Source organism: Mchenga conophoros, linkage group LG9, assembly GCF_057382185.1.
Source record: "Mchenga conophoros isolate Kocher_MC1m ecotype Shallow Benthic linkage group LG9, M_conophoros_male_GT1.1, whole genome shotgun sequence".
Classification (NCBI taxonomy): Eukaryota; Metazoa; Chordata; class Actinopteri; order Cichliformes; family Cichlidae; genus Mchenga; species Mchenga conophoros.
Window position 1 is genome coordinate 10,538,652 of NC_140534.1, and position 23,133 is coordinate 10,561,784.

At 41.2% G+C, this 23,133-nt stretch overlaps 1 protein-coding gene and 2 non-coding genes across 3 annotated transcripts; 2 read left to right on the plus strand and 1 right to left on the minus strand.

Annotated features, from left to right (window-relative positions):
• Positions 1-1,024: 1,024 nt before the first annotated feature.
• LOC146566760 (TIMELESS-interacting protein-like) lies at positions 1,025-19,173 on the minus strand. Its single transcript, XM_085285812.1, has 9 exons — positions 18,971-19,173; positions 17,356-17,368; positions 15,302-15,452; positions 8,819-8,922; positions 5,762-5,909; positions 5,213-5,303; positions 3,945-4,020; positions 3,514-3,636; positions 1,025-3,427 (listed from the first exon to the last, which is right to left on the minus strand). The coding sequence occupies exons 1-9, from the start codon at positions 19,171-19,173 to the stop codon at positions 3,341-3,343; spliced, it is 996 nt and encodes a 331-aa protein (XP_085141938.1). The 3' UTR covers positions 1,025-3,340.
• Positions 19,174-20,162: 989 nt separating this feature from the next.
• On the plus strand, positions 20,163-20,234 carry trnag-ucc (transfer RNA glycine (anticodon UCC)). The gene has a single exon. It is a non-coding gene; the product is annotated as a tRNA-Gly (tRNA).
• A 575-nt stretch (positions 20,235-20,809) lies between these two features.
• Positions 20,810-20,891, plus strand: trnas-cga (transfer RNA serine (anticodon CGA)). The gene has a single exon. It is a non-coding gene; the product is annotated as a tRNA-Ser (tRNA).
• Positions 20,892-23,133: the final 2,242 nt, after the last annotated feature.

Sequence of the window (23,133 nt, forward strand, 5' to 3'; positions counted from 1 at the left end):
TCAAAAAACTCATTTCTCTCAAAAATGCAGATGTGCAAATGTGAACAAATCAACTTGTTAGAGATGCTCATCTCCACTTGGAAAAAACAACCACACAAAAGAAGAAATCTGCACAAATGAACAAGTCTGCTCATCAGATATTGATGCTTCTTTCCTACGTGACACAACAACAGGAGACAGATGTTTGGTACTTTAACTAGTTAAGCACCCACACCACCAAAAATGGGGGAAAAGAGAGGAGATCACATTTAATCGGTTATAACACGAGGTCAGAAATATAAGTGCAGACATGAGTGTCCACAGAAGCCTCTGAATCTCAGCTGTAAACCATTTCTACAAACACCAAACAGTTAAAAGAGCAGTTACATCACCATGAATCTGTGGACAGGTAACATCCATATTTTGATTTATGATTTTCTGGAGTTAAATGTGACCCAAAGTATATTTTATAGCATATAAGCTATAAAATACTTTTAAAAATTAGGTGAGGGAAATAATCTTTTTTTTCTATGTTTGAGTCCCAGTAACTTTGACATAGTAACATCTGCAGTAATATTTACCCCTCTGATGACAGCTCACAAGCGTTAGCTTTATTTTGATACCAAGACTGTTTACACAGAGTTTGTAATTGCAGAGAAATACTCCATTTATTTTGGCCTCTTCATTTTCGAGCAGGAAGCTCAGAAAAGCCCTGGGGGCCTAACAGGTCAAAGTTCATTCCCAATAAAACTAACTGTGAGATGTTTGACTACATTGCTCTCTGGATTATTGTTACAGTCCTAAATGATCAGCTTTAAAGTGTTTGTGCTAATAACACCATGTACAGTAAGTTATAAACTGTAAACACATTTTTATGGGTGAAGGCTCATAATAGAGACCGATCAACAGGTCATTTTCTTTTCTATGGGTCTCATTTAAATCACATTACATCATTTCTGCGGTAAATGAGGACCCTGAAGAACGATTTAATGTCACTGTTAAAGATTTGTAGACAATAGATCGCAGACAGCTGGCTCCGCTTTAACTAAAGAGGAAGTAAAAACAGTTTGGATCACAAGTGTAAGGCAAAAACAAAAATACTACGCCTAATTGAAGCTGACATCAGACAGGCAGTAAAGAAATCAATGTTTTCTACATGCTTTGCCTCTTATTACCAAACTCCACACTAATGTGAGGAATCTCTGGTGGTTTGGACGAACTGTGCAATACGGGAACTCGTCACTCGACCTTCAGGGTTTCTGGTGGATATATACACTAGATCCACTTCACTATATTGTAAGGAGTATTCACTCACCACCCATCATCCAAATCATTGAATTCAGGTGATCCAGTAACTTCCACAGCTGTATAGAATCAAGCACCTAGGCATGCAGACTGCTGCTACTAAGTGGAAGTGTTTGGGAACGACAGCAACTCAGCCATCAAGTGGTGGATCACGTAAAATCCCAGAGTGGGGGTCAGTGGATACTGAGGCGCACAGAGGTTGCTAATTTTCTGTGGAGTCCATCGCTCCAAACTTCACGTGGTCTCCAGATTAGCTAAAGAACAGTGCACAGAGAGCTTCGTGGAATCCATTTCCATGGCCGAGCAGCTGTAGTCCAAGCCTTACATCACAGAGTGCAACGCAAAGCAATGGGACACAGCGGTGTAAAGCACGCCGCCACTGGACTCTAGAACAGGAGAGATGCAGTCTATGGAGCGACGGATCACAGTTCTCAATCTGGAAAGCCGATAGACAAGTCAACTTAGCAGTTGCCAGGACAACAGAGCTCCAGGTTTGGTGGCAGGGGGATTTCGGTGCGGGGTTGTTTTTCAGAAGTTGGGCTCAGTCTCTTCGTTCCAGTGAAAGGAACTCTTAATGCTTCAGCATGCAAAGACATTTTGGCTCCCGACTTTAAGGGAACAGTTTGGGGATGGCTTCTTCCTGTTCCAGCATGACTGGGCACCAGTGCACAAAGCAAGGTCCACAAAGACATGAACTCTGGCATGGGAGTCCTGACCAGAACACCACTGGGATGAATGAGAGCAGAGACTTGGAGCCAGGCCTTCAACATCAGTGTCTGACCTTACAAATGGTCATAAACTCCCATAAACACTCCCAGAAGAGTTGAAGCTGATATAGCTGCACAGGCGGACGTCGTGAATGGGATGTCACTCGAGTTCATATGAGTGTGGGGGCAGATGAGCAAACACTTTTGGCAATATACTGTACATTCAATGTTTTGCTTTTTGTATTTTCATATAAAGTTAATACACCAATGAAGCTAGATGATCCTTATGAACCTTCGCTGGATGTTTTGTAGCAGAATCATTAATTATTTCTGTTATATTGTGTCCCAGCTGTATGATACATTTTTGCCATTCTTACCAATTTGCTGCTGGCGTGCGCGCCTCTTTTCCAGGGCCCGCTGTCTGTTCAGCTCAATACGTTTCTGCTGCTCTTCGGTCAGAGAGGGAGTAGGTGGGGGAGCGAGGGCTTCGGCAATCTGCCCTTGGGGAGCATTAATAAAACTCTCTCTGCTGAACAGATCAGGATCCCCAAATGTTTCCAGTTCACGTTGTACCTCTTCGTCACCAGCACCTGAACACAATTTCAAGCAGTGCTGATAATTAAGTCCTGTGGAATATGGCAAGTATTTCCTATGTGCACCTGCAGGTGTGAATCCACCGTAGGGCTGTTCGATACAACGATATATACAAAAACGTCTATTTCATTTTACGCTATCGTTTGTTTCGTGGTGTCGCAAAATAAACTGTTTACGGCAATATTTCTTCATGGTTCTGATGTCACTGTAGTAAAGTTCTCTCTTTCTCTTATATATAACCACACTACGGACGGACAAGCGCCTGTTTTTATGCGTTGTCGTTAGCAACAACGACGGTAAAACCATCGCGTGTCCGCTTGTTTATGTTCCACATAAACCTTTCAGAATAAAGCTCAAGATCCTGTTGAGGCTTTTCAAAATAAACGGAATCACGTGAAAGAGCAGAGTGTTTACGGATGAGAAGTAAAACAGAGCCGCCAGGTGCTAAAAAATAAACCTTAGACTCAAACGTTAGAACAGGCTTTCCCCCGCAGCACGCCGTGTAATAAATACTCACAAAGAAAACGGCGCCGTTACAACTTCTGTCTAAAAATGTGTCGTTTCATGCATCGGTTAAAACACTCGACTCCAGCTACATGACGCGCAGCTGGAAACACTTCACGCAAGTCGAGATTCACAGAATTGACAGAAAATGTTACATTTCTGTGATTTATATCGTTATCGGACGATAGAATTCTTATATCGGGAGATGAGACTTTGGTCATATCGCACAGCCCTAGTCCACCGTATCCCCATCAGTAATGATTTTTCTTCTTACCATCTGTACTTGTAAAATCTTCATGTGTCAGGGGCATGTCCAGTCGTATTCGTTTAAGACATGTCTATAGAAGAATGAGTAAAAAATTACAAATTCTGAACATTAGGAATCCCACACGCTTGCAGGAAATATTCTACTGCTTCCTCTCACCTGCACTTCCTTTTTGCTGCCGAGCCTTTCCACTTTGTCAATAAAATCTTCAAATTGCAATTTGGGGTACAACCTGTGGGCCCAGTTCTCCATCTTCTGCATCAGCAGCCGCAGGTCTGCAGCCTAATGGGGCAAACATCAAAAACAGCGAGTAGTGATATGAAAGAGGGCTGTGTGTGATAGGACGCTTCTTCTTCCCACTAAAAAATGACTTCCAGTCATTGGAACAAAAGACATCTTAATTTGGTAAACCAACCTCTGGTTCCCCTCACTCATTTTTGACCACGACAGAAAGGGCAACTTTTGACCTTTTAGTCTCAAACCAAATTTAGGACATCTAATTAAAAGCTGACAGGCCAAACAGATTTAGCTCAAAAACCAATGTTCATTCACATCTGGTAATTGGTGGGACAGATGTTATCATATCCTACCTCGTGTCCTTTGCCTTTGAACTGGATATTGTCAAAGAGAGTGCCCAGAGCTGGAAGCCCTCGATCTGATATCAGCCTGGGAAAAAATATTAAGACTAAGTTAAACCATTAATGGATTACAAGCAGGGTTAGCAGCACATCCAGGCGTATTTGGCTTATCCAATTCAGGATCGTGGATGGCTGAAGCCCATCCCAGCAGCCAGGTCGCCAGCCTGTCACAGGGCCAACACAGACAGACCCTCTGAATGGAAATGTCAGTGCCTTCAGATGTACCATGTTCAGAAGGCAGTAGCTTGTTGGGGGGGGGGGGTAGGGTGTTTGGTTTTCAGGGTGCCCACAACCTTTCTTTTCCTACCTGTTTGTACATAAGGCAGTATAATGAGAAATAGTCAAATTTCTCCATCTAAAAATAAAAAATAAAAAATTGCTATATATATATATATATTTATAGCAAAGTTGCAATTAATTTGAATATTTTATCAAATGAAAATCTATGTTTTTCTTTAATACAGCTTGCAAGTTTTATCCTAAGTATAATCGACGTTCTTACTTAAAAGCTTATTTAACATCCTTTGATTTAGTATAACTTAGTTCTGTCCAGGAACATTGTGAACAGAACAGTAACAGAGGAGTGCCACTGGAACACCCACTGGGAGACTACTGGGAACGAGCCTGACTTATGGTTGGCAATACTAACCAGGTTCACACTATAGGTGTACAGAGACTGGAAACATCTTTCTCACACACATCCAGGGATGTCTCCAACGCTCTGACAATTTTCAGTCTGGGAATTTTGCCCATCCAAATGATGAAAACAACAATGGTATTAGAGTCTTTCTTCTTTAAATGACTGGCAGAGTGAAGCTGCACCATCATCACACAGATGCAGTCATTTGTACCCGCCGCTAAAGCGTAAGAAGACGCTGCAGTACTCTGCGAAACGACAGGTGTCGCCACTCAGATAATATCACATCACTTTTTTTGTGCAAAGTTCTTTCCACAAACTTACGTTTTCAAACATTTGCAACAACTCTGTGTGTCAGTGTGTCTCTGAGCCTCTGTGCACGATTATTAGTGAAACGGTGATAAAAACCAGTGCAGTCACAGACTCGTGTTCAACCTGGCTGCAACACTGACAGTCTGCACACGTCAATCAATGATTTTGGCCTCCTTGTGTCCCAGCTCACACAAGATGACATCAAATTCCTATTTAAATGCGCATTTTAATGCATTTCAACCCTCTGTCGTGATATAAATGTCTTTGCTACCTGTGGGAGTCCAGCTTGGGTTGGGGTCTCTTCACGCCTCTCCTTTTAGCAGTAGGGACATCAGCCAGCTGTGATACCTCACCTTCATCTCCTGCATTGAAAACACATGACAACAGGATGCGTTTCTAACTCATTCTGTTGGCAGCGTGGCAAACTTCAAGCTTATCTTTAAATCCAGACAAATTATAGACTGGAGGTTACAGAAGAAATGTGCTGGTTTGAACAGTATCTGATAGGTTTCATTTGCTCACGCAAACAAAAACATGTGTGTTGTTATTGTTAGAAACATCCAGTCTCAGAGAGATGCTGAAAAACCAGTTCATGCATTTGTTAATTCTAGGCTGAACTAACAAATTCATTATTATCAAGCTGTTCCAAAAAGCTTTGTGGAAGGACTATGAGAGGTTGTATTTCTCCCACATTAGCCTTTTTTCCTGAATCTTATTTTTCTATGATTCTTCATTAAACCATGAATTTAAAATACAAAGTTCTGAATCATCACATCTTAAAGACCTCATAGTAATCCTGTAAGAGCACAGCAGCATCTACCATCTGCAAAAGGGTCTCCTTCCTCCTGGCCTCCCCGGCCTGGGGAGTGTGGTGGTGGGAGTGGGGGGAAAGCTTCATCCTCTATGCCGTCATAGTCAGGAATGTCCTGCGGGCTATTTTCCTGTGGGTCAACCATGGTGAGTCGGTCCTGGAGACAAAGTAAAAGACGTGTGAGCCCCAGTCGTCAACAGCATCAGCATTAAGTTACATGAATTTAACTGCAAGTTGAAAAAATGACATTTATTTCTGTAAGAGTAATTCTTTACTGTGTTACAACATCAACATGAAAACCTAAAAAAAACTGGCATTTACTTTTTTCTTTTTTTACATCAACAGGAGGAGCTGTACAGACACTCATCCCACCTGGAATTATACCCCAAATTCAGAAATGTACTATTATGATACATTAATGGTCCATTATGTTTGTTTCACAGTTATATACATAATACAATTTATAGATTTGTATATATTTACATTCTATCAGGGATGAACTGGTTGTGAACCTTTGGGCTGATAATGACATTTAAAAGTTACAATTTGGATGAATTATTACTGCGATACTTCTTTTGGACTCTGTAGTACCACAGAAATATCATTAAAGTAACAGGTTTGTTTTAAAGTCTTTCAGCTGTTCCGTAAGCATCATCGTCATCATCATTTATATAGCACTTTAAAAACACACCTGGCAGACCGAAGTGCTGCACAATACAAATGTAGTAATAAAATAGCAAAAAACAAACATAGCAATAAAGTAAACTCTTGAGCCAAAATGATGTGACACAACTAGGGCTGCCACAAACGATTATTTTGATAGTCGACTAGTCACCGATTATTTATGCGATTAGTCGACTAATCAGATCATCATCCACTGGACGTAAAACTACAGCTTATTGCACCATGCAGCATATGCTCTTATATAACTATCATTAGCTTATAGCTTTAAGCTTTTAAGGTGCTAACTAAAAATAAAGACAAGATGATAGTTTATTCAATTTTAATGAAATTTGCAGATTGTTTCGGTGAAGTTTAATAAACTCCTTGCTATCTAAAATATAACAGGACAACGGAGTATATTCTCCAGCATCTCACACTTCTGATAATCAGCTGTCTGCTTGACGTTTATTCAGCTGTGTAAAAACTATAACTTTAATCTCAGACAAACCGATTTACTCAGGAACAAATAAAATACTAAAAAAAAAAAAAGCCAAACAACAACATTTTTAATTTATCTAAGTGACTCATATATTTAACCTGAGTAGCGAAAGACGGCGGTGGGTTTGAAAACAATTTGCCTGGAGTCCGGTGTTCTCACCGTGCTAGTGACCTAGCCCCCGGCTAGCTATCGAGCTAGTGGGTAACAGACGTCTCTGAAAACGTCGGAGCGCTTTTGAAAATATGTGGTGTCCTGATAAACTGAGCCGATATTTGAGGTTTACACAGCTACATTCTCGGCTGAAAATATGTTAAACGTTTATTTTGTGACCCAGAAAGAATAATAAGAGTAATATTAAAACTAACTAGCTGCCGCCATTGTTGGAAACTGAGCTGGGCCGCGCTATGAATTCTGGGACACAGCTGCTTCTTCTTCTTCTTCTTCTTCTTCTTCTTCTTCTTCTTCTTCGGGGTTTAACGGCAGCTGGCATCCTTGTACATGCAGTGCTGCCATCTTCTGTTTCAGTCCGTTATTACACTCTTAAATCCTGCTACTTATTCCTGCGTCTTTTGGGATCTTACAAAGCTTCAAACGACGCGTCGACTATTAAATCAGTCGTCGACGATTTTGATAGTCGACGTAATCGTGACTAGTCGACAAATCGTGGCAGCCCTAGACACAACACAGACACAAAAGGAAATCTTCTACATTGTTTTGCTGTTCACACAAGTTCTAATGCTACCCTTTGTTTCTGGAAGGAGACGATTTTCTGTCCAGTATTAAAGTTCAAAGAACAGGGTATCCGTCTCCAGTGGGCTGCTAAACAAGTTTACCAGAAAAATCAGACCCACGGTCATGTTGTGTCACTTTGAGTGATTAGTCAGCAGCAATAACAGGGAATGACAAACTGACAGACTTTGGATATAAAACAAACAATTTAAACATTTAGAAGTTAAACATCTTCTCGGATTCCTTTTGCTGCACATGTCTATGTATGTATTTGCTGTACAGTGTCATTTGTTTGGAACATTAATCTTGATGTATACATAAACATTTGATTTAAAAAACGTGTTTAAAAATGAACACTGACACAATTAAACACAACACTGGTGCACGGTGACTGCAAACAGAAGCAGCTGCTTGTATCCTCCTGTGCATGGATCCGTGCTCTCTGTTTATTAATAAAAGCCAAACTTCATTAATGGTAAGTGACAGAGATCTGATGAGTTCTTGCTGGTTTGTATCCACAGGAGGATACAAGTAAAATCCTCTGCAGGTTAGTGCAGGATAAGCAGGCAAGTTTACTGTAATGTGATGGATTTAAGTAAAGAACAGTGTGTGACTGGTGCACAGTGACTGTGGTGCTCATGTCAGAGTTAGATTACATCAAGTGTAGCAGAGATTAACTTAAACTTAAGCTCATGATGCTGACATTCATTCACTGAGCTCCACCCACATACCAACAGTTTAGTGTATAATATAAAGACAGTGTACTGTCAGTGTAGAGAAAGGAAATCAGCCAGGACAACTCATGAAACATCTGCAGACATCTGGATGAATTCACAGAGAGCAGCAGGTCAGCTGATCACAGCCTGTACATTAAAAAAAATCTACTGGAGCTCTCAATAGAAATGATTGTGAGCTGTGACCCTTTTCCCCACACTGAGCCACTACAGCTGATGTTAGGGTTGAATCCTGCTGAATCCCACTTTAACATCTTCCTGCTCATTTTGATGTTTAGAGGCAACGTCACCGTCTAAGATGTAGGCATTGTATACATTGTATACATTATTTCTACATTACATTAATATTGCACAAGGTTCACTTAGTTTAGCATAAAATATACATACTGTATCAGTACTTCAGCTTTTAATGGAGTATTTCTTAACACTAGTATCTGTCACCTTCTGTGTTGAGCTCATTGTTTTCTCTGCAGTGGCTGAGCTGAGTCCAAGTAGCTGAAATTTCCTCTGCTGCTCCGTCAGACTCTTCTCCTCCTCCTGATCAGCTGGGACACAAAACAGAACTTTGTTAAGCTCCACACTGCACTGAAGAGTCAAAGTGTCTCATATGTTCATCTGAGAACACACAGAACACATTTTAGCTTCCTTGGGTGGACAACTTGTTTGAAACAAACACAAAAGGTTTGAGCACCGATACCAAATTCAGCAGTATGGCACACCAGTACCAGGAGAGCAATTCCTCTTTAAAATATGCCCTGGCCAAGAAAAAACCCGACAATATACGTGTGCCGTGAGAAATGATAGATAGATAGATAGATAGATAGATAGATAGATAGATAGATAGATAGATAAAATTTATTTCAAACATGCAAATATAATTGAAATAACAACAGAAAAAAATAAAAATAACAAAACTTAAAAATCATCAAGTTTTCATGTAAATATCTATGTCTACAGAATGTGTGTGCTCGAAAAGGAGTAGGGTGAAGTTTTCTTGTTCCTACCCCCTTATTTCAAATTTCATTGCTTACAAATCCATATCCAGGATTCAACATTATTTGATCATATATTTAACTATGTACAAGTCTAACACATTGAACATACACAAATAAAACCATTTTCAGCACGTAAACCAGAACAACTAATCACTCTGTTTATAACAGCCGCTTAATCTCTGAGTTTATTTTCTATCTATGTGACAAAAACCTTAATGAAGACTTAAGGTTGGGTTACTCAGGCCTTGATTTATAAAAAATGAGGACACAATGAGACAACTCAGTCACTGAGAGGAAGATTTCCTATATTCATGCAATTTATTATTTTTTGAACAATCCTGTGAATTTTTGTATTGATGTACTTGTCTTGATTTCATCTGTATATCCGAGTGGGTGTAGAAATCTGAGCCATCATCTGAGTAAGCCTCATCACAACTTTGCGCTGATAAAGGCAGCTGTGTTTTAGCCTGGAACACATTTATTTTTACATTTCTCATAAATGTATTTCATTATAGCACTTTTACCGCCAACATGTTGGGTCTTTTGGAGCCGGAAGTGACCTTATATGGAAGAAGGGTGGCGCTAGCTAGCTTAGTTAGCAAGCTGCATTCATAAGCTGTGCAGGTGCCACAGAGATGCTAAGTAGCCTTAATAACAGACTAATAAAACAACACAAACTCTGATTACAATGAGCTCATTTAAAAGCTTTCTTCTAATAAATTCTTTTCTTCTCTGTGTTTCACAACCTTTTGGTGATATCTTTCTGTGAATTAGTTTAAAGCAGCTTGAGTCAATTTAGTCAGATTTTTTTTTCCAACTTGTTCACAAAAACTTGAGAAGAGACACCGAGGAGAGCAACAGAAAGCCTCATTCAGGAGCTAAACTCAAGATTAACTAGACTCGGATTAATATTAGCTCGATACTTACCTTTAAGTGTTAAATCAGTCTTGACAATAATCGGAGAGAAAAACGCCATAAAGCGGGAACTCGGCTTCTTCTTCTTCTGCTCTTGTATTTTTTGGCGGTTAAAGCTTTAAGGCGCATTACCGCCACCTGCTGGACTGGACTTTTCATGTCCCAAACATCATCGATTGGGCACAAATTTGTTGGAGTTTCTGTTAATAAAAAAGATGGAATTCAAGGATCTTGTTATTTGGTTTGTTCGTTTTCACCATTTACTCTACAATTTTCTGCCAGTGTATAGCAAACCCCACAGCTCAAATCAATGAAGAATTTAGTATTTTTAACATATTGCTTAAACTGGAACCAGCAGCTATATAGGCCTAATTTTTAATCCAAACATGTGATAGAGGTTTACCACCAGGAGAAGCAGACTGTAAATAAAAGACTGTGCTACTGAAAACTGTTAGTCTGACTTTGGATTGTAAATATGTTTCCTTTTGTCACTTCTGTATTTGTATATGGCTCAAACTATTTGTTATGAAAGCAAAACAAACAAACTGATGTTGTCTCATCAGATCCAGTTGTGACATTAGCTATAGTTTCCGCGGAGGGTACTTGGTTCTGTATGACAGCACAGCTTTTAGGTTGAATTCAAGCGCTTGAGTACAGCCTGATAATTAGAGGCCTGCAAACTGTTTGCTGATGAACTTTGGAAGTAAAAGTACAGACAGCTATAGAAGACACAGGACACGAGATGGGTTCATTATTTCTTTTGAGTTCCATGTAACAATCCGTAACTCTGTAATTAATGAATGTGCCATTTAATCTTGGCTGCAGCCAAGATTAAATGGCACATTCATTAAATGGCTAAAATGGGTTGGCTGCCGTTCAGCATTTAGTACAAGTCAGCTTTTGATCAGAAAGTTTTCTGGTTTGATCCCTGGCTGCTCCAGTCTGCAGGCGAAATATCCTTGGACAAGATTGTAATCCCAAGCTGCTTTCTGATGCATCCATTGGAGTGTGAATGCTTTATAGAGTTTGTGAAACAGTTGTACGTGTGGTCAGATTGTTTTGTATTTGTGTGTGGATTGAAGCACATGTCTGAGAGCACATCAATCACGGCACATATTTTTTAAAATCTTAGTTTAAATAAAGTTTTTGATTATTTATTATAAAAAAGAGATGATATATATATAATGCAGTGGGCACTCCACCAGCTAACATGTCAGTTAATTTGACACATTGATTTATTTATCATTTCTTTTTCTCTCTCAGCTTTTCAGCTCCATATTTTTGCCATTTCTTCCACACTCAACTCTGTTCTACAAGGTGAGCCCACAGTTAATGTAGGAGAGGGCAGGTGGCATTAAGAGGTTTGATTGGGCAATCTAGGGCCCAGTTAGTTCTTCCTTTTGGTGAAAGCTGGGCTCTTCAGTTCAGCATGGCACAGCTCCAAAGATTCTGCAACATCAAACCCTCTGTCTGCTAATGTTACATCACCTGGGCTGAGGCAGTCCAGGTAATTTCAACACTTTCTTGAAATTAGTTAATTCAGATATAAACAGAGTGACAGTTTACAGATTCAAACATGTCTCAGAGAAAACAGAAAAAAACAGTAAAGCCCAACTCTCCTCTTTGTGATCAGGAAGACAAAATTCAACTTCCTGATCAAGTAGACAAATCATTCAACCAGCTTCTAGAAAAGGAAGATATTCAAAAGTTGAAAGAAATGGAACTCCTAGACAGGGAAGAAACTTTGAGCTCCAAGCAAAGCTTGATAAAGCACTAGAAAAACTAGTGCTGAAGGACAAAAAGAATCAGGAGCTGCAAGTAAAGCTTGATGAAAGACCGCACACAAATGAAGAGTTTCTTCAAGAAAAAAGGCTACAGGAGATAAAACAGAAGGAAATGGATTTCAAGCTCCAGGACCTGGAGAAACACAACAAAGGCTTGCAAATCAAGCTTAATGAAGCTCTGCAAAAAAATTAAAGAACTCCTCCAAGAAAAATAACAACAGGACATGAAGCAGTGCAAACTCCAAGGCATGGAGGAAAAATACAAAGCGCTTCAGGTAAAGCTTGATAAAACACTGAACAAAAATAAAGAGTTGCTTCAAGAACAAAAGCAACAAGAAATTAAACAGAAACAAACGGACTGCAAGCTTGAAGACGTGCAGGAAAAATACACAGCGCTGAAAATGAAACTTGATAAAGCACTGCAAAGAAATAAAGATTTCCTTCAAGAGAAAGAACAGCAAGACATGAAACAGAAACATCTGGATTGCAAACTTCAGAACATCGAGAAACACAACGAAGGCTCGCAAGTAATGCTTGATGAAGCTCTGCAAAAGAATAAAGAAATCCTTGAAGAGAAAGAAAAACTGGACCAGAGAGACACGCAGTGCCAACTCCAAGGTGTGCAGGAACAATACGGAGCGCTGCAGGTAAAGCTTGATGAAACACTGCACAAATATCAAGAGCTGCTTCAAGACCAAGAACAACAGGAAATAAAGCAGAAAGAAGACAAAGAAATTCTCCAGGACTTTGAGAGGAAAAACCAAAACCTGCAAGAACTTTATAACAAACTGAACTACAAAACAACTGAACTGGAAGAGGAAAAGGAAAAACTGCAAAACCAATGCTCAGAGATGCAGAGTAAGCTCAATGACATGCTGAGAAAAAACACAGAAGTCGAGGAACTTTCAGACAACGTGAAGTGCAAAAACACTGAGATGCAGGTGCTAAAGCAACAACTAGAGAAAACAAACGAAGACCTGCAGTGTTCACTTCAAGAAATCGAGAGCAGAAGTCAGCAGTTGGAAGACACGCACAACAAATTACAACAGAGTTATACAGAGCTGCACGAGGCAAAGCTAATGCAGGAGGCAACATCTAAAGAAATGAAAGAAAGGCTCGAAGACAAACAAGCCAAATTAGAAGAAGTGGAGAAAACATGCAAGAGACTTGAGCAGGAGAATGCAGAAACAATCGATCAGTTGAGAACCCTCATCCTAGAGAAAAAAGTGCTCGTGGAAAAGCTCATGGAAAAGAAGAAAAAACGCTTCTGCTTCTTCTGGAGGAGGGACACTCCTGCTTTTTCTACTTTTTCTACTTTTTCTACTGCTAATGTCACCTCGTCTGTTCCATCTTAATTTTCACCTCTCCTCTCTCTTTCTCTCCCTTTCTCTCCTGACACCTCTCCCTCCCCTGTCTCCCTTTAACTCCTATCACCTGTCCCATCTCCTCCCCCTCCCCCCCCCTCTCTCTTTTCACCCTCACCCCCCAACCAGTCCCGACAGTTGACTGCCCCCTCTAGAGCCTGGTTCTGTCATAGGTTTCTTCCTTTAAAGGGAGTTTTTCCTATCCACTGTCGCACCTAGTGCTTGCTCAGAGGGGATTGTTGGGGTTTTCTCTCCTCTATCTCTTTCCTCCTTTCTATCCCTTTCCTTTACCTTCTTCTTTAAAACCCCTCCCCCCTTTCTATTTCCTCAATAATTTAATAATAAACACAATTGGCAAAATTTTAAAAAGTCAGATCAATGTCTTCATTCAAGAATGAATTGTCTTTGTCACGGGGTCATGTGTATTTTGTGTTTTCCTCGGGCTGGTGATCCTTGCAGTTGTTGACCCCAAGAGTCCAGATTTTTAGTGTTTTAATCACATTTAGTGTTACATTTTAGATCACAACAAAAGGATATCCACAATTTAGGATTCAGGCATTTGTCTTTTTCAATATCATAATCATTCTATGATTGAGTCGGTTACAGAAGCAGCAGTTAGCAGCAATAACTTCAATTCATCAACATTTGCAAGCATTTCTTTATACACAGCATTTCTGTCAGGTTGAGGTCTGGACTTCCATGCAGTAGATTTGCTGCTGTGCTTGGGCTCATTATCCTGTTGCATGGCCTAATTTAGGAGAAGCTTTAGCTGTTGGACAGACGGCCTCACATTTGACTCTAGAAAACTTTGGCATACAGAGGAGTTCGTGGACTGCAAGGTGCTTATTGCTTGTGTCTGCAGAACAAGCTCAAATCACCACAATTGAACCAGCGTACTTGACAGTGGATTTGAGGTGTTTGTGCTGTGTTTGATTTTTGCTGAAGTTACTGCTGTGCATTATGACCAAACCTCCACTTTAGTCTCATCTTTTAAAAATATGTTGCTCCAGAAGCTTTCAAGGGCAAATTTGCAAACCTCAACTGAGTTGTTGTGTTCTCTTTAGAGACAAGAAGCTTTCTCCTGGCGGCCCTTCCAGACCAACCATACTTGTTTTGTCTTTTTCTAATTAAACTGTCTTGAACATTAACATGCTGTTTAAGGCCTGTAGAGGCTCAGATGCAGCTCTTGGGTATTGTGCAGTTTCTGTGAGCACTGAACAGTCTTTGTGGTGGATCTGAATGCTCCAGACTAGCAAACTTGCTCATGGTCAGTTAATCAAGTGCATAGAGCCCTGTGATGAATTTTCACATTTACTCTGTGAATCTTCATTCTTCTAGCTAGTCTTTACTCTTCTAGAAGCTTTCTTTGCTCAGACGTCTGCAGCATTGAATCTATGTCTTCTCCACTGCTATTCCAAACAAGGTGCTGATGCAGGGGTCATTAGCACAGTAAGATTTAAGTGCACAAAATGTTCACATCATAATAGTAATAATAATTAGAGGAGAGTATTATGTAGTCCAAGAAGTGTGTGGAGAAGTTTTCAGTGCGGAGGAGGGAACCATGGTGTTCAGGAGCCAAACTGCTTTGGGGGAAAATGCTATTGCACAATCTTGCCGACCTGCTCCTGATGACGCAGTCGTCTTCTGGAGGGAAGTGTGGTAAACAGTTGATGGGAAGGGTGATGCGGGTCAGCCATGATGCTAGTGGCTTTCCCAGTGAGGTGTAAATATCCTGTAGACTGGGTAGAGAGCTGCCAATAACACGCTGTGCGGTCCACACAATCCTCTGGAGGGCTCTGCGATTGGACGCATGACAGTTTTCATACCAGACTGTGATGCAGCGGGTTAGGATGCTCTGCATGGTACCTCTGTAGAAAGTATTAAAGATGGGTTTGGGGATGTGCACCTTCTTCAGTCGTCTCTTAAAATGCAGTCGCTGCTGAGCTCTTTTAGTCACTGATTTGGTGTTGCTGGTCCAGGACAGGTCCAGGGGCGGATCTAGAGAAATTTTTCCAGGCTGGCATGGAAATCAAATGGGGTGGCAAAATCAAAGCCTTGTTTTAAAGACATATGCAGGTGTTACATATGATTAATATACATTAAGCATATGTTTCATATAAATATGGTCTATAACTTAATTATTTTCTATAGCCCACATAATTAAACATTTCAGTTACATAAAATGTGTGTACTGTATAGCCTGTATAATAAATAAATATGTAACCAATAAGTATAAAATCCAGAAAGCTACACAACACTGGGCGGGGGCTCATTTCCAAACACAAGTCTAACTTAAGTTTCATACTGTTTTTGTTAGAAAAAAATCAAATTGTACTGACTACTACTACTGCCAGAAAGCTGCACTGTCACAAACAATTATTGAAACCTCATTTTTCATGATTTGTTGGGTCAATATTCTGAGGTCCAAAATATAATTGGCCATTTTTGGCTGCTTTTGATTGTTGTTGTTTTTTTTACCTTGTCTTTCTTGGTATCATTCTTTTCAGCACAACCTCACACGTCCAAATTTACAGTTATTAAAACAACTGGTCTGAAATCACACAAACACATAAAACCCTAGTAGTAGTTATATTTTCTCTTTACTATAAAAACCACAGACATGTTTAGTAAATTATTTTCATAACTTGAAATGCAAATATAAGTGGTAATTATTTTAAATTAAAATTAAACAAAAATTTTGTAAATAATAAAGTTATATACAACTATTCATCTAAAAATGCAGGCAATGCATCTGGGGTTCTTATTTTTATTTTTTTGCACAGCCATTTTAAAAATACTACAACAATCAGGTGTCACAATAAGACGCCCCACAAATTATTTGTGCCAGTAAAAAAAAAAAAAATGTCAACCACAAGACAGAGAAGAACATCACAGGGAGAAACCCTGCAGGCCTGACAGCAGGTGTATCGCTCATTCTGTTTTCCACCTGGAGACAGGGTTCACATGGCATTCTGCCTGTGTAACTTGTGTAACTACACAAGTTAACACAATTCAATACAATTCAATTTTATTTATATAGCGCCAAATCACAACAAAAGTCGCCTCAAGGTGCTTCATAGATACAGAGAACAACCCAACAATCATATGACCCCCTATGAGCAAGCACTTGGGCGACAGTGGGAAGGAAAAACTCCCTTTTAACAGGAAGAAACCTCCAGCAGAACCAGGCTCAGGGAGGGGCGGGGCCATCTGCTGCAACCGGTTGGGGTAAGAGAAGGAAGACAGGATAAAGACATGCTGTGGAAGAGAGACAGAGGTTAATAACAGATATGATTCAATGCAGAGAGGTCTGTTAACTCATACTGAGTGAGAAAGGTGACTGGAAAGGAAAAACTCAATGCATCATGGGAATCCCCGGCAGCCTACATCTATTGCAGCATAACTAAGGGAGGATTCAAGGTCACCTGGTCCAGCCCTAACTATATGCTTTACCAAAGAGGAAAGTTTTAAGCCTAATCTTGAAAGTAGAGATAGTGTCTGTCTCCCGAATCCAAACTGGAAGCTGGTTCCACAGAAGAGGGGCTGTAGTCGCAAATTTTGAAGCCATCCTGATAATCTTCTTGCACCAACGATGTGGAGATCCAACCCTTTTAGATCAAATTAAAATCAAGACACTCAAAAAGATGCTCTGTAAAAGAGTAGAAAAAATAGATACAGACATGTGCTGCATGAAAGACGTTAGGGAAGGTTAGTTAGCTGGAGAGCGAGTTATGCAGGAGAACTCTCAGCAGCATTAACTGCCCTGTTACTGCACCACCTTAATAAACCATGGTGAAGCAAAATGTCTTGTGCTTAAGACTCTACATGAAAGTTAAAATATATATGTTCAGTGCACATAGATATATAGTGTATAGTTATACATATCACACAAAAATCCACCACATCCCCCCTTGTGGTACCTGGAGGTACCACCTAAAAAGACCCAATGACTAAAGAAGAACAAAAATCGTGAAAACGAATGCGTGCGCTGTTTTTTTGCTAACATACTTTAAAGCAAGCTCTAAATAGAATATAAGAATTTGTATAAAGATCCCACACAGTTGTTGCTCTATTGAATAAACCCCAGAAACCTCATAGTCATCAACATAACATTCTTCCAACGCTTCATTTCTCTTAGTCAATTAATTTAAGACTAATTGATTCCTCTTCATTTGCAAATCATACTACACAGTATCCTTATCAGAATACTCAAGAAACTTAAAACTAGCCTAATTACAGTAAAATGAAAGTGAGGCATGAAACACATCAGCAGAGACACATAATACATACACGGATTACACAGCACCATATGTGACATTAAAAATAATACAATAAAACAATTAATTCCCAATTTTGGATTTCATCTTGGTCAGGTTCAACTTCTTTTTCTGAACAACTTCTCAGTGTGGGCTTTGAAATGTTCTTTGATCATCACTTCATCTTCTTCATCCGACATAAACCCACCAAGAGCATTCTCTTTGTGGGCCGGTACTGCTCACCCGAGTAAACACGAGCTGACATTGACATGAATTAAACATAAAACATTATATACAGTATAAGATTTTGTAAGGTAAACCTAGTTCATACAAATGAAGTAAAGAAAAGTTATTAAAACAAAACGTGCCTTGCTGTTTATTCTTTCAGTGTCCCACAGTAGCACATTTCCTGCTAGGAAAATGTCAGAAGTCACATCATTTCTGTAAATTGGGAAGTAACTGTAATACATCAAGTCACCTCTGTCTCTTGTTACCAGGACTTTTTAAAATGAATGGTGCAACATGGAAAGAGGCCCTACACAAGAGTTTAGCTTTGAGCTCAATATGCGATGATCCTTTCAGCCATGACATCTCTGACATGGGAAACCAGGGAATTTGATTAGAAAATGGTGAAGGATTTTCTTTTCAGTTAGAAACTGGATTTGTGTAACATGGTGGTGAAAAGCCCCCAAAGAAAGCAGCATATGATCAGTCGCTATATTGCATTTAATACAAACGTCCTTCGTGTATCCTTTGAATACAGAACAGATCATTTCTGATATCTATGAGTAAACCCAACGAGCACGTGTCCCAAAAGACCCCACAGTGTTTTTATCTGGCTTTTCCCTGACAGTTAGTGGACACTGACAGATGTGTGCTGAATATGAAAGGAAACAAAAGAACTAAAGAAGGTTTGCAGTGTTAAAAACAAGAACTACATGAAGGTTGTTTCATCCTGCTGTAACTTATGACAGAAGCATCTATTGTTTGTTTTTTCATTTATTTACACAAAGACAGATGTTGAAATAACAGGAGTAACAGTTTAATTCAATTGAAATCGGTCCAATCGTCTATAGTGAAATTATTGTTTTTCATTAGTTGGCAAAAGATGGGGGTTGTTGACGGCAATTCAGTGAATGCAACAGGGGAGGACGCCAGTTTGGATGGAGGGGAATCAGCAGGACAGATGAGATTTTGTTTAGGAGTCGAGTAGTTGTGTGAATGAGGAGAGGAGAGCACATTAGACTGCTGAGAGACGGGGAGGTAGTCAAGCACTGACCACATGTCTTCTTGGATTTCAGCAAAACAGATGGGCTCATCTCGGTCTTGAAATAATTCAACTCGGGGTTGAACTGATGCAGTTTGAGAGGCATCTACAGGAGAGGCAGGGGTGGGTGAGGGCTGCTGAGACTGCGCAGTGATGGGGAGGGGGTCGAGCTCTTCCAGCACTGACAGCAGTTCTTCCTCACTTCCCATCTTCATCCTGAATGTGTTCACTGACAGGTGTTGCCAGCTGTGGTGGCTTGTCTCGCGCTCAAAGAGGACAAAATAGAGAACAATACAGTGTTCAGCTGCCTGGCTGTGCTTTACACACAGCCCTGCTCTGGTACACCCACTATGCCGGCCTTTGTACACTCTCTCCATCTAATGATAGAGAGGAAGGATACATTCACTACTTCTAGCCTCCACTATTCAAATTGAGTATTTTCACAGTGTCCTAAAAGCTTCCTGAAAAGCCTTTACACTATTTTCCAAAACGCTGCATCCAGAGCACAGTCAGGGACTGGAAGGAGAGAGTATATTTCCCCCATATGGACTTCTCTCTTCATTGGCTCCCAATTAAATCCCAAATAAAAATCCAAATACTTGCCCTCACACACACAAGGTCTTGAATAATCACCCCCAATTTTGTCTACAAGATCTCACAGTGCCATATCATCCCAACAGAGTGCTTTGCTCTCAGACTGCTGTCTTCCGAGGGGATTTAAAAGTACAATGGAAGGCAGAGCCATCACTTTTCAGGCCCCTCTCTGTGGAACCAGCTCCCACTTTGTATTCGGGACACAGACACTTGCTCTCATTTTTTAATTAAGCGTGAAACCTTTTTGCCAAAGTCCAATAACTTGAGAGAGGAGCCAAAGACGTCCTCGTCCCAGATTCGTCCCAAGACAGATTCACACCTATTCGCACCTTGTCTGCTGTGACCTGAAGAACTCGCGTGACCATTGCGACTCTCAAGGTGCTAAAAATCACACAAGAGTTTAAATGCGTGAGAGGCCACACTTGAGTAGCAAAGAAGCTTAGCTGATGAGATTAAATGTGCAGTTGCATGAGAGCACTAGTCTTTTTAGTGATCTACCTTTTGACCAGTTTAGAACCTGACAAGCGAGTAATCACAATGCCCACCTTGTTAATTGTCCTGAAAGCTTCATAAGCCGGACAATGACTCAGTGATGTTGCAGTTTTTCACAGCGATGGTGGTATAGTGGCGAGCATAGCTGCCTTCCAAGCAGTTGACCCGGGTTTGATTCCCGGCCATCGCAGTTGCTTCTCGCAGTGCTGTTCAAGCATGTGGGCTGCGTACTGTTTTACAGTAAAAACGTTCTCCGCTCTTTCTGCAAAGGCTTACAATGTCAGGCCAGGTGCATTCTTCATCGGCCTCGCTGCTACCGTTTGCTGTGGAAAGACACTGTTCACACAGGCTTTGAGTTCTCATCACTTCATACATATACCTTCTTACATGAAACTGTGATTGGACACGCTACTTCTTCATAAAGACACCCAGTCCCACTTTAAATATTGTGCTGAATGTTTGGAATGAAGATAACATTTTACTAACCATGTACTGATCAGCTCTTTGCGGTGGCAAAATCATCAGCTGTGTGTGTTACTGTTCATGCAAACAAGCAAGCTAATGTCAGCCAGCTAGCTTCAACCGCAGCTGTGCTGCACCGATCTCACGGAACTGCAAAACCACAAGCTTTCTCACCAAAGTCATGCAGCTACCGCATTTACAATCCAGCGTGGCCGTTGTTGTGCACATCCTACTTGAAAGACGTGTGGCGTAGGACTTGGAAGACGTATGTCTTTCAAGTATGTAGCTCCAAAACCAAATGTGGTTGTTGTGGCCGAGCGGTCAAGGCGATGGACTCGAAATCCATTGGGGTCTCCCCGCACAGGTTCGAATCCTGTCGACAACGGTCAGCTGTTTTGCGGCAGTCCAGACGTTGATTTGAGAAGAAGCCACGGCATGGAGTTCACCTGAGAAGGTGCCAGGAGAAAGAGCCAGGCCTTTGCTTGTGAAAATAGAGCACGCAGAAGCAATGGACCCAGCTATGTCCTGACAAAATTAGGCACATATTCAGTAAACATGGCATCCTTCAATTGCTCTCTTAGCCACCCCAGACGTGTAGTCATCCAGGATCCTGTCTGAGTACCGCCAATGACTGATGCGTCTGACAAATGCTGATTGCTTTGCAAGAGGATCGGGATTGGAGGGACAGCGGATTTCACCGGGAATGGGACAACAGCAGAAATAGCTTCAAACATTACTGCATGAAAAGCACAAAGAGTGGACACATTTCATTGTTTGGAACACTGCTTTTCACTTCAGCTCTTTGCATGTAAAAACTTTGCTCTTCTCCACAGCTGGCTGACGGACACGCAAAAGTGCAAGCAAGAGTGGCCACAGACCCACTATGCCGGCCTTTGTACACTCTCTCCATCTAATGATAGAGAGGAAGGATACATTCACTACTTCTAGCCTCCACTATTCAAATTCAGTATTTTCACAGCGTCCTAAAAGCTTCCTGAAAAGCCTTTACACTGTTTTCCAAAACGCTGCTGTGCTGCCCCTTTAATCCTCCCCAGTTCCCTCAGTTTGAGATCCTTCTTGGACTTGGTGTCATGGTACTCCAAGTTTTGCCAAACTTTGCAACTGTTGTAGCCCCTATGTGTGCCTGTGCTAACGACAAGAACACTTTCACATGGACTTCAGGTGCACAAGCGAGCTTTGAAGAAGTAAAAAAACTCCTGGTGAATAGTCCTGCACTGGCACTGTTTGACCCTGCCTTGCGTGTTGTGATCTCTACTGATGCAAGTGACTATGGGCTTGGTGCTGTATTTGCTCAAGTGCAACCTGATGGCACAGAAAAACCTGTGGCGTTTGCTACCTGCACACTGCCTGCAACAGATCAAAAGTACTCAACTGTTGAAAAAGAAGCTTATGCTTGTGTGTGGGCTGCAGAGAAATGGAGAACGTATTTGTGGGGCCGACGTTTCACTCTGCGGACAGACCACCAAGCTCTGACAACGCTGCTGAGCACCAAAGGGTTTAATAGGGTTGGCATGCGCATCGCCCGCTGGTCTGCCCGCCTCCTGTGTTTTGACTATGATGTTATTTGCCGCCCAGGTTCTCAGAACTATACAGCTGACTGTCTCTCTCGCCTGCCCCTGCCTGTTTCTTCCCATTCCACATCAGATTCAGATCATGAAATGGTAGCCCAAGTTTCTGCTGCCATGTCCTCACTTCCAGTTGCGGGCTTTGACTCTGCCTGTTCAACTTGCCCTGAACTGGTTGCTTTGCGTTCACAAATACAAAGTGGCTGGCCTGCCTCAATCAAAGCACTTGATGTCACGCTTGCACCTTACTACAAAATCCGTAATGAACTCTCAACCCTAAGTGATTATGTTCTCAGAGGCTCAAGGCTCATTGCACCACTTTCAGTGAGACCTAAACTGATTGCACTGGCACATGAAAGTCACCATTGTGCGCACAAAACAAAGATTAAGAGATCTCTACTGGTGGCCAAAAATGGACTCGCAAGTTCAGTCTGCCATAACCTCATGCCTCCTTTGCCAGTCCAATGACAAAACTGCACATACTAATCCTGCTCCTCTCCAACCCGTCCCACTGCCTGATGGACCGTGGAAAAAACTTGGTCTTGACATTGTTGGGCCTTTTGATACTGCAATACCTGCTTGTAGATACGTCATAACATTGACTGACTACTACTCCAAATGGCCTGAGCTTGCCTTTTCACCTTATGCTACTACTGATGATGTCATTCAGTTCCTCTCATCTGTCTTTAGTCGTCATGGCAACCCAGAGAACATCATAACTGACAATGGTGCACAGTTCACCTCTGTAATGTTCACCTCATTCCTCCAGAATAGAGGCATCTCCCACAGCAGAACATCTGTCTACTACCCAGCTGCAAACGGAGCAATCGAACAGTTTCATCGTGCCCTCCGCACCTGTATCCAGACATCAATCCAGCAGTCGAAACCATGGAAGGCGACTGTGCTGGATTGGCTTCAAGTTTACTGTGCAACACCGCATGCAACTACTTCCCTCTACTTCCCTCTCCCTAAGAACTCCTGTGTGGCAGGAAGATGCGTACTATACTGGATGTACTCCCTTTGCCTCCTGCTGTGTCTCCA

What these genes read in the sequence shown, in the direction of transcription:
- LOC146566760 (XM_085285812.1), bottom strand. Translation starts at nt 19,173, where the DNA reads ATGAAGATGGGAAGTGAGGAAGAACTGCTGTCAGTGCTGGAAGAGCTC. An exon ending in CCCAAGCTGGACTCCCACAG is followed by an intron (nt 4,021 to 5,212) that starts GTAGCAAAGACA and finishes ATTTTTTCCCAG; the next exon opens with GCTGATATCAGATCGAGGGC. An exon ending in TCAAAGGCAAAGGACACGAG is followed by an intron (nt 3,637 to 3,944) that starts GTAGGATATGAT and finishes TTGCCCCATTAG; the next exon opens with GCTGCAGACCTGCGGCTGCT.